General features: G+C 53.0%; 1 protein-coding gene across 2 annotated transcripts; it reads right to left on the reverse strand.

The window, feature by feature from the left end:
* On the reverse strand, window positions 1–11,350 carry TEKT1 (tektin 1). 2 transcript variants are annotated; one of them, XM_074190514.1, is made up of 8 exons: window positions 11,262–11,350; window positions 8,995–9,201; window positions 5,586–5,751; window positions 4,461–4,589; window positions 4,064–4,207; window positions 2,346–2,568; window positions 830–1,026; window positions 1–256 (listed from the first exon to the last, which is right to left on the reverse strand). In XM_074190514.1, the coding sequence occupies exons 2-8, from the start codon at window positions 9,182–9,184 to the stop codon at window positions 97–99; spliced, it is 1,209 nt and encodes a 402-aa protein (XP_074046615.1). In that variant the 5' UTR covers window positions 9,185–9,201; window positions 11,262–11,350; the 3' UTR covers window positions 1–96. The 2 variants fall into 2 exon arrangements, with proteins under 2 accessions (XP_074046615.1, XP_074046616.1); XM_074190515.1 differs by lacking the exon at window positions 11,262–11,350 and adding an exon at window positions 11,034–11,042.
* Window positions 11,351–11,621: the final 271 nt, after the last annotated feature.

Consider the following 11,621-nt stretch of genomic DNA (forward strand, 5'->3'; position numbering starts at 1 on the left):
CTGGGCCTATGGCTACTGAGTTTAATGAAAATCTGAAATCTATCATGAAAATTAGTTGGGGTAGGGGCCCCAGGCCCAGATCCCAGGCTGCAGGGCTCAGAAGTTGCTATGGAGGATGCTTTTCCTCATCTGCATGCAGAGGACATCGTCGATGTAGAGAGTGTTCTCCTTCACCTGGATCTCCTCCTGCAGAGCCAGCTGCAAGCGACTCAATCCTTTCAACTCAATGTCTGCTTGAGTCAATGCGTCCTTGAGTCTGAGAGAGGGAGAGCCATCAGAAATGGTGCTGGGGCTCACACCGAGTGCCCTCCAGACAACTGACCCAGAATCTCTAACCCCACAGCAGTGCCAAAGTTAATGCAGACCCCGATTCTCAGATCTAAGGCAGATCTAAACCAGTGATCCTTCAGAATCTGCTGCCATGGAACCTTTCCCTTTGTCTTTTTGTTTTTCACAAGGCAATAGGTTTAAGTGACTTGCCCAAGGTCACACAGCAAAGTAAGTATTAAGTATTGAGGCTGGACTTTAACTTGGGTTGTTCTGACTCCAAGGTCAGTGCTGTATCCACTGTGCCACCTAGATCTCCCACCACCACCAAAATCCCTTTGTCTTTGCACATTGAGAAGTCATCCAAACAGACTCTTGTCTGGCATGGGCCACCATAAGAAGAGTCTGGGCTCTCTGGAGCCCAGAAGTTCCAGGAGCTTGGAGTGGAGGTGTAGGGGATGAAGGAATAGGAGTTGGGGGAAATCTCCACAAGGATCTTTACCTAGGGGGACAGAGGAATGCCCAGGAATCCAGGAATAGCCTCTCTTGGGGCGCTACTAACCTTCCAGTGTTGCTGGAAAGCTCCTTAACCTCCTTTATCAGTTGAAACTGTACCGCATCCCGGCACAGCTCCACATTGGGCCGATGGTTCCGCGACTCCAGGCGTGTCTGGGCCATTTTTGTGGGGCCTTCTTTGTCAATGAGGGCTTTGTTTAAAGTGTCAATGTTTTTTTCCTGGGAGGAGATCTCATCCATGACCTGAGCCAAGACAAGGGAGTGCATGAGGCCCTGTCCAAGGTCTGCACCAGTAGGTCTAGGACCAAAGGGTCCTCCCCTTTGGACCCACAAAGGCCAGGTCCAAACAGATCTCTGGCTCCTCCTCCTCCTTCCACCCTCATCTTCCTGATGGTCCCTTGGCCCAAGGTCCAAGCAGACCATCAACCCCTCTCCCCACATCACACCCTTTCATCCTCCTGACAGGGGAGCTCCAAGGCTCAGGGTCCAAGCAGACCTCTGAACCCCTCTCCCAAGCCACATCCTCTCATCCTCTTAGCTGGAATGCTCACTTCTGCAGGCTTGTCTACAAATGGACAGGATCAGAAGGTATCATGAGTCTCACAAGAGGAATAGGTCAACTTGGAGCACTCTACAGCCTATCTCCTGACCCACCCATCTCTGACCTTGTCTTCCACTACTCCCACCCACCAAAGAGATCCTTGGTTCTAACGATGCTGCATTTCCCCAGAGTCCCAACCCCATGTTTTAGGTAAGCAGCACTTTCCTCAATCTTTCAGCCTCAGCCAAGTCTCCCCTCTAGGCCTACTTGCTCTTTCTCCAAAGCCTCCAGTAGAGTCCCTGCCCATGGGACCTGGCAGAACCATCATAATCCCATTTCTCTCTTTCTCCAGGGCCTCCCCCCTGCGATGGTCCCAACATTGTAGGACCAATAAAATGAAATGAGAGGAGAGGGGTATACCCTTGGCTTTGGTTGTATGCTCTTGGTGTGACTTGGGAGCATCAACCTCAGGGACCAGGGGCTCACATGGGCTGGAGAGCTCAGAGGGGTTTTCAGCTGAGCCATGGAATGGGTGCTAGAGGAAGAAGGCAGAAGGTTGACCATTGGCCAGGCAACCTCTGAGGACAAAGGCCAAGGAGGCTGTGCAGCTGACCACTGGCCAGGTTGCTCAATTCTAGCACAGGAGGAATTCTTGAGTTAAATTCATGTTAAACCAAGATGGGTTTAGAGGTTTAAGGCCATGAAGTGGGGGGGGGGGCAGGGATTGCAGGGGCCGACTTGGCTTTGGACAAATGCCCAGGCTTTTCTGGACCTGCTCCTCCACTAAGAGCCCATGAGGATGGAAGGAAAAAATGTCCAAGGGCCCTTCCAGCTCAAAGTTAGGAAAGTGGACCTTGGCCAGACTTAGATGGGATCCCATCCCAGCTTCCAACAAAAGCCAAGGAGAAAGTGGCTGGCAAGCCCCCTTCCCCAGATAGCAACTGGGTCTTTGGCAGGCTGCAGCCCCACCCCACCCCAGCTCCCACTGCCACCTCCCCTGACATTGCCACCCAAGTATCACCCTGGCAAGATGCATGGTCAATTTGTCCTTAGCATCTTTCGTTTCTTTGATCCGGTTTTCAAAAGCAATGTTCACTGCCTCAAACTGTTTGCGCAGGTCATTGGCTGTCTGGGATAGAATTCTGTCGATCAAGGCCTCCAATGTCAGCGTATTGTTCCTCTGTTTATCTGCCTTCTCCACATTAAGGTTGGAGAAATCCACCCAGTCATTAATACTCACAGAGCTGGAAGAGAAAGTAGAATGGGGTCACTGCTGGGGAGGCCAGAGTCCAATGGTCTGATCCATGGTGCCCAGACCACTGCCAGAACATAGAGGATCTTTTGGCAAGGCCCAGACCTGGTCCCAGAGGAGATCTGGCCCTCCAACTGGGAATGGATAAGCCCCCTGTGCATCCCATGGAGATGGAAGGGCTGAGGATGGGCCTGGCCTCTTCCTCCTCATCATCTGCCAGCTCCCTGAGGGCAGGACCTCGCTCACTCACCAAACTGATGTGCCAGGGTTCCATGAGGCTCTAGGCCCAGAACAGGGCTGAGTCAATGAGAGGCAATGGCAATGAGCCCTGGCCCACTTCAGCAGCTCCTTTCTTGGACATCATCAGAATTTCAATTGCAGTGGTCCAACAAGAGCCTTACTGGTCAAGTAATATTGACCTGGCTTTTTCTGTGGCTTTTGGCAGCCCAGGGGAGAAGAAAGGCCTTCCGGAAGGGAAGTCAACAAGCAGCATGTTCGAACCAGGCTGAACTGAGCCCCAACGCATACATACATTGCTTAGCTTGTTTGCACGCCCCAGAGCAACTGCCTTCTCACCCTACCTGTGCCTACCTTTGACACCATCCACCTCCCTGCTGGACCCGAGCTCAGGCCTGGCTTCAGAGGAGTCAACCTCCCCTGCCATCCCAGACTGTCCCTCCCAAGCCCTTAGCTTGGACCAGAAGTCCAAATGGGCTAGTTCCCCAGGCCTTTCTGCATCTCACTCCACTGCCTGTATCCCTCCCTCCTTTCTTGCAAGCCCCTTTGCTGGTGGATCAAGGTTTTTCTTTGATCTGGTTTTTGAAGGCAATGTCCCCAGGTCCTGGAGCAGAAGAGCTTCTCCCCTCCTAGCTCACCTGCCTGGCCACAAAGGGGGGGTGGCTCATCTGCTGAGGACCTTGGGCTGAGGGTGGTCTTTTGACAAATCACATTTCTTTCACTTAGACCCCATAGGGGAGGGAATCACAGCAGGCCTTTGAACTTGATGTCCATGAAGGACATCATGGACTGCCACAGACATTCTGTCTGGCACAGATGGGGCTGAGAAGAGCGTGACAAGTTTGAGGCCTTGGGAGGCAAGAAGGTCATCTTTCAGTGAGACCTGGCCCTCAAAACAGTCACCAAAATCCTGTGGGCTCAAGTAGGATGCCAGGAAGATGCTGGGACTGCACCCACTGTTTGAAAGAAGGTACTAGGTAGGTCCAGGAGGCAGCAGTACCCCTAGAGCTTACCAGCCAGGGGCTTCTTATAGGGCATCACTGCCATTCCCAAAGTTTCTCTCTAATGTTCACCCCCTACACTGGCATCCTAAGAAGATTAATCCAGGGTCTTACCTGGGTCTTACTAAGTGGCCGGCCATCCCTGCCAGATTCAACTAAGCCAGCATTAGGAATGAGTCCAGAAGGAAATTTAAGCTCCCTCCCTCCAGCACCATACCTCCTCCTTGGAGCACCCACACACAGACATACTTGGGCTCGATTCTGACAGCATTATTGACATAGCAGATATCTGGGTGGTTGTTGGTTAGTGAGGAGCAGAAGTCGTCGATGGACAGAGCAACAAATTTGTCCTTCAGATCCTTCTCAAGGTTGTATTTAGTGGCTCGGTTCAACCTAGAAAAGCCCAGAACCAACCACATGCATGTTCACACACACACACAACATATATATGGCACATGCATGGCACAGGCAGGGTTCCTTTCCTCTCCCTCCCCCTCACACATTTACTTCCTGAGGCAAGGGCCCATCTCCAACCTCAGCTTCAAACTTGGATCTGGGGGGTGGCCCCCTTCCCTCCTGGGATGAGCCCGCAGAACATCAAAACTGCCTCTGACTCAAGGAGGGACCCAAGGAGCCCCACCCATACCTGAGCTGCTCCAAGGTCTCTTCCAAGGTACGCTGAAGCAGGGAGATGACCCCCTGCAAGACCTTCATCTCCTTGGTCAATTCTCGATCTGCATCATCATGTACAAGGTCAATCCCCACTCGCTGCTCCCTGGCCAAGAGAAAGGTAGAGGCTCAACTGGGGAAGCAACTGGCAGTCCAGGACTGAAGAGCCCAGGTCCTGGCAGGGCACTCTTTGACAACACTAACCTCTCTGCCACTCCCCTGAAGCGTTCTGTCCTCACTCCTGACCCTCCCCATTTCTGGATCTCTTGGTTGCCTTTGGTGACTCAGCTCTCACCCCTTCTGCCCCTCTCACCCCTCATCCTACCCCAACTTCAGGAACCCCTGGGTAGGTGCCATAGAGCTGGCAAAGAGTCAAGAGAACAGCCACCCCAGCCTTGTGTTCAGTCTGCTCATATTTTCTCTACTTTCTTGAGGATATGATGTCTTCCCCATGAGCATGGGGGGGGGGAGGCAGGGACTACTTCCCAGTATCCAGTATCATGCTTAGAATCCAAGCATACTCAAGGTTGACTGCCAAGGGAAATTAAGCAGGACCCAGGCATATGAATGAGGCCCTGGGGTCAGTCAAGCTAAGCCAAAGTTCCCTATCAAGGGTCTCCCAACCCTGGAAGAGCTTAGGAGGGTTCCACAGGGCATCTGACTCTGCTACCTCTCTATCTCCCTCAGGTTCTGTGTCTGTGTCTGTCTCTGCCTCTCTGCCTGTCTGTCTCCATCCATACTTTTATCTTTCTCCCTCCATTGATCCTTCTCTCCCTCTTTCTCCTTCTCTCTCTCTCTCTCTCTCTCTCTCTCTCTCTCTCTCTCTCTCTCTCTCTCTCTCTCTCTCTCCCTGTCTGTGTCCTGTGTCTTTCCCTCCATCCTTCTCTTCTGCTCTATCTCCCTCCTCCCTCTCTCTGTCTCTCTGTCTGTATCTAAATCTGTCTCTAATTCCCTCCCTCTATCCTTCTCTCTGTCTGTCTGTCTCTGTTTCAATCTCTCTTTCTTGATCCTTCTCTCCCTCTCTCTCTGACTCTCCTCTCTTCTCTTCTCTCCCTCCCTCCATCCCTGCATCCCTCTTTCTCCCTTCTCACCCCCAACCCACCTATACACCAGACATTTCTGAGCAATGTACAGAGGCTCTTGGCAGCTCTGCAGTGCCTTCTCCAATCTTGTCTTGAAAGTGAACAGCACTTCATTCTCCTTCACAAGTTGATCGAGTTTCTCACTCAATTCCTGCTTCCAGAACTTTACTTCATCCATTCTCTGCTCTGTAGGGAACACACAGAGGGTCAGGAAATCAGCAACTGCCATTCAAACCCCACTAGGCCATCTTAGGAAAGCTAGCTCCCCTCTCAATCGTTGGGTGTCCCAGTCCTTTGGACATGAAGGTCAAAGACAGTCCTTGACACCGTGCCTTGGCGCTCTAGCTGCCTCCACTTCTGTCACATCAGTTGCCCAGGACCCATCCATCTTTCTTGAACCTGGGATGCTGTTGTTATGAGTCCTCTTCTCTGAGCCATGGGTCCATGGTCATGACTGATGGCCTGTATCTCTGCATCTCCTGAGAAGCACCCTGACAAGGGCAGCATCTTAAGTGTCTGTAAACAGGAGGCACATGAGACCCTGCCTGATCTGGCTTTCAACTGAATAAGATGCAGCCCCTTCCGTGCTGTGTCCTGACCCCCAGTCTCCCCACCCCCAGGCCCAGGTTCTGTCCTTTGGGTCAGGTTGAAAAGCCTCAGCCCTCTTCTAAGAGGTTGGACAGATGTCCATTGAAAAGCCTCAGCCCTCTTCTAAGAGAGGGCCTCCATTATTGAGTGATCTCTCCTCCAGACCAAAGCCTGGGCTGAGCACTGTTTACCCTCCACTGCGGCCTTACTCAGGGCTCCCAAGGCAGGCTTGCCCATGAGAGTGACATGGATCCCCCTCCTTCCTTCATACTGCCAATACCAGGACCCAGTGGGAAGCTGTTTTTTCAAGGAACATTTCCTGCTCTTCTGAGGACAAAATAGGCCTCCTCCACCTTCTGCCTGGACTGGCTGGTTCTTGTCCTTCATTATCAAAGACGACCAAAATGACATCACTATGTTAGAGACAAGTGACAATGTGTTTGACTGTGGCTGATCAGAACGATATGAGCTTGGAATGCTCTGCCACAGGTTGGGCACACATGGTCCATGGTGACTTTAAGCTTGCATATCTCATGTTTCCTTTGTGGTGCTTCAAATCTTCTTACTAAAGTGCAGCCCCCTCACTGATGAGGGCACGCCATGCTGGGCAATCCTGTGCCAGGGTCTCCCATGCTGTACATTTAATTCTAAAGTTCTTCAATGAGGCCTCTGGGGGGTCCCAGTATCACTTCTCCTGACCACCTTCTGAGTGCTTGCCTGTGGGAGTTCTCCCTAAAATAGTTTTTTGGCAAGCGTATGTCTGCCATTCTAACATGTCCAGCCCATCGTAGTTATGCGCTCTGTAGTCATGTTGGAATGCTCGGCAGTTTAGCTGAGAAAGGCCCTCAGGGTCTGGGATCTTCTCTTGCCAGGTGACCTTCAGAGTCTTCTTAAGACAATTTAGATAGAGATGATTCCATTTCCTGGCCTGGCGCTGGTAGCCTGTCCAGGTCTCACAGGCACAAAGCGATGAGATCAACACAATGGCTCTGTCGATCTTCAATTCAGTAGTCAATCTAATACCACGCTTCTCCCACATGTTCTTTCACAGGCTCCAAACACTTGAATTAGCTCTGGCAATGTGTGGGTCAACCTCACTATCAATGTGTACCACCCTGGAAAGGACACTGCCAGGGGAAGTGAACTTGTCCACAGTGCTCAAAACTTCCCTATTGCTGTCATTGATGGTTCCACAGATGGATGGGGTGGTGCTGGCTGTTGGAGCCCCTGGGTTTTCTTGGTGTTCATTGTTAGGCCAAAATGAGCACAAGCAGCAAAGAGTTGATCCATACTTTATTGCATCTCAGTTTCAGAGGCTGCACTGAGGGCACCATCATCTGCAAAAGGAAGATCATGCACCAGCCCTCCCTCCACTTTGGTCTTGGCTTGTAGCCTTTTCAAGTTGAAGACTTTACCATCAGTGCAGTGGCTGACCTTAATGGCCTGTTCATCCTCAGTGAAGAAATTTTATAAAATGGCTGAAAGCATCATGCTAAAAAGTGTGGGAGCAAAAACACATCTCTTTGACTTCTGAAACAGGGAAACCTCTAAGACGACTTCGCCCTTTGAAGTTGATTCTCAGGTTCTGGCCTGCACTTTCTCAGATGATATGTCTAAACTTGGACAGCAGCAAGGAGCAGACTGTAAAGGGCCTGTCTCCAGGTCCCAATTCACTACAGTATCTCTACAGAAGTTCTGTAATAGCATTCCCCGCTGCCAACAGGAGAGAAACCAATCTGACTTTCAAGCCCCTCCCAGCCCCAACCTGGCTCAGACTTTTTTCAGACTCCTTCTCATACTCATGCTCCCACTGAACCACTATTCTCCATGCTTCCCCATCTCCAGAGCATTCCCCACTCCTGGCATGCCCTCCCTCCCCCTAAATGGACCCAGCTGAAATGAATCCTGTCAAGGGCTAATCACAGACCATCTCCTCCTTCTGCAGGTTGCCTTTCTTCTGTGATCCTCTCTCCTCAACCTCAAGCCTTTGTGGGGACCTCATGGCCCTTTCAAGGTCAACTTGAACCCCTGCCAAGGCTCACTCCCCAGTGGAATTTGGCGCTTATCGTGATAGAATGTCAGCTCTCTGAGGGCAAGCCTGGCTTCTCTTGAAGCTTTGGGTCCCTAGATCTGATTGTGGTGCAGCCAGGAACCAAAGGAATAACTAACCAATTTTGGTGATTGACTGATGAAAGGACCAAAGAGAGCAAATGACTTCTGGTGCCTCCCTAGAGTAGCACATGCAATAGATTGTCAGAGTTGGGAGATGAAAAGCTCAGCAGATTAATGGTAAAAATGGGGGGGGGAGAATAAAGCCCCAAAGTCTCTTCTACAAAATCTTGTCATTTTACAACTGCAGAAACTGACATCATCCCCAGTGACTGTGCATCTGGCTGACACTCTCTCCCTTCCACATTGACTGTATCTAATCTGCCTGAAGGTTCTGCTCAAGAGCCATCTTGGATCCCCACAGCCACTCATGACAGTGTACAAGCAGGCCCTCCAAGTTTGCCAAATGAACCTCAATGTGCTGCCAAGCCTTCCTCTCACCTTGGGGCAGATCCATTGCTGAGAGACACGGTTCACATCTTGCAACCTTCCCCAGGCTCCCATTCTCTACTCCTTTGGCTCTCCACAAACGTCTCTTCCCCAACCATCCATCTCCACAATCTCTGGACTCCCAACATCCTTGGCTTTCAGGAGTGCTCCAACCCTATGGATCCCTGCCCCTCCCCCCACCCCATCACCTCAGACAGTCTCAGCAGGGTGGGACGTTAGGGATGCCCCCCAATCTACAAAGGGCATGGGCAGGGCCCCTCTCCCCACCGGCTGACCCCTCACCGATCTTCTGGTTGCCAGCGCTCTGCGTCCTCTGCGTAGTCTTGTTGATCTCGTCCACCAGCCTCTGGCTCTCCGCTACCAGGCGCTCAGACTTGGAGAGCTGCGATTCGGCACTGTTGTACTGGTTCTTGTTGGCAGTGTGCCATTCCGGCAGCAGGAATTTGGGAGGGACTTGGATCAGTTTGGCCATGGTCACTCTCCTAGGTCCTGGGGAAGAGCAGCCCGGAGGCAGCCAGTCAGCCCATCTCCCCGCCTAGCCCCCCAGGGCTAGCCGGCGGTTCATTGCCCAGGCCCCTGCCCAGGGCTTCCACGAGCCTGCCCTGAGCGCCTTTCCTCTGCCCTGGTCCTTCCAACCACAGCCTGGCTGGTTCCCTAGCCGCCGAACACACTCCACTACTCACCACCACCACGCGGGAATGTCGGGACTTTGCTGCCTCTGCTTGGGATCCTGCCCTGCCCCCATCTCTGAGACTGAAATCCTAGGCTCCCTGGGAGACTCAGCACAAATGAACTCCCAGCATGGCCTCCTCTGTGCAGGCCTCCTCTGTGAAGCCCTCCCAGATTCCCTCCGTCAGAAAAGAGCATTCCTCCTCTGAGTCCTGAGAGTGGCTTTGCAGGCCCCTCCCTCGTGGACACATTTAATACACTATATATAGGAGAGGCATGGCTTTATTCCTGTGCCCTGGAGCCCTCATGAGTTCCTTTCTCACTTTTGGACCCTCTCCCCCCCCAGATCAGTGCTCTGCCCCCAGAAGAAGTGTTGCTTTCCAGAGGATGGGCCAGACCCTGACTGCACACACCTCCCCTAAACTTACATCAGGCTTGGGGTCAAAATGGAAAAAGGTGGCTGGGTCCCATGGTCTGGCAACTCCTAGGTTAATGAAAGCCTGAAGAAAGGTCTCCAGTCAAGGGCCCTGGGGCTCTAGCCTTGCTCTATTTTACAATCCAGCAAGAATCAGGACCCATGGATGGGGCAAACTCATCTCCTCTTCAGTGGGATCAAGGAGGGAGAGCTATTGTGAATGGGGGGCACATTTTGAACCCCAAAAGGTTTCCTCATGGCCAGAAGAAGTGGGGAATGGGTCAGGCCTAAGGGGGGTAAATATGAATAGAGAATAAAGGGGGAATTTCAGTGATTAGCTTTGACTTGAACTGCTATAATGTCCTAAAGATAGGTAGCGAGTTCCCCATCACAGCTGGATGAGGGATGCTAAAATGTTTCTGCATTGGTCTGAAATCAGCTGGTAAGTACAGAATAAAGAAGTGGCCGCAGGAGCATGCAGAGGAGCTCAGCAGACCAGGTGGGGCAGTGCCAATCCCGTGAGGACACGTGACCAGGACACAAGTGTTCATTTGAGCAGAAGATGAGGGTCAGAGGGTGCTACAAGCTCCATGGGGCTTCTTAATGTTTGTTGAGTGGCTGATGGATGTCGCAACCACAGAAGACATGTTAAAGGAAACATGTTCATGCTGGGGGGCCATATTTGTTCAGGACACTGACTATGACAATGAGCCTGCCCAGAATCCTGAAGAGAAACAGGTGGGCTGCAGTCCAGAGGCTAGGCTGGAGTCCAGAGGCTAGGCTGCAGTCCAGAGGCTAGGCCCACCCTATCTGGCTAGTTGCCTACTGCACCCCCCACCCAGCGTTCCTCTAACTTAGCTCTGCCTTTCGGGAGATGTGGCAAGGCTGGATTCGGATGGCTTTAGTAGGCATCTTCCTAATCCATAACGGGGCAAAGGGAAGGAAGGAATAGGGAAGGAGGAAACGGATAGGTGAAGGGATGAGGAGGAAAGGGGGGAAGGAGGAGGGAAGGCCAAGGAGAAAGAGGGGGAGAGGAAGGGGGGGGGAGAGAGAGAGAGAGAGAGAGAGAGAGAGAGAGAGAGAGAGAGAGAGAGACTGGGGCTCAGCGCTCAGCTCAGGGAGGGTTGGAGCCAAGCCCTCTGGGTCCCAGAGCCACTAGCAGCAGCCCTGTTTCCAGGAGCCTAGGAAGTGGGGAGCAGAGCCCTCCTGCAGCCTTACCCGGGTGGCCCATTGAAGCCCCCGCAGCCTTATCCTGTTACCCCAGCAGAGAGCCTCCTCCCTCACCGCACCCTTATGCCTCTACCTGAGTAGAGTCGCCCCCCTCGGCGCAGCCTGGCCCCGGCGCCCCAATGGCCCTCCCCCCAGACTTACCCGCTTACCCCAATAGCCTTATCCTCTTTCCCCAGCAAAGCTGCCCCCGCAGCCTTACTCGGGCGCCCCAACGGCCCTCCCCACTCAGGCGTACCCCCGCAGCCTTATCTGGTTGCCTCAGCAGAGCCCCCCGAAGCCTCAGCCCCGCGCACTGGAGAGCGCCCCGTCGAGAGCTGCTCCCGGACCTCGGCCACACCAAGACTGCGAGCTGCAAACACTTGGGTTCCCTTGGCAGCCAGGAACGCGTCTCCCGGGAGACCTGGCTGGGTTCCAACCCGGGCGCCAGCAGACGTCGGTGCCCAGCCCGGACCCAGTCCGAACGAGCTGCCCACGTCTCAGCGGCAGCCTCCCGCGCCGCCGTGGAGTGGAGGGGGAAACTGAGGCAGCGCAGGGAGAAGGGAGGGCAAGCCCTGATTTAGGCACGTCCCCAGACTCTCGGAGCCTCAGTTTGCCG

This window comes from Macrotis lagotis, chromosome 6 (genome assembly GCF_037893015.1).
Source record: "Macrotis lagotis isolate mMagLag1 chromosome 6, bilby.v1.9.chrom.fasta, whole genome shotgun sequence".
In the NCBI taxonomy this organism is placed as follows: Eukaryota; Metazoa; Chordata; class Mammalia; order Peramelemorphia; family Peramelidae; genus Macrotis; species Macrotis lagotis.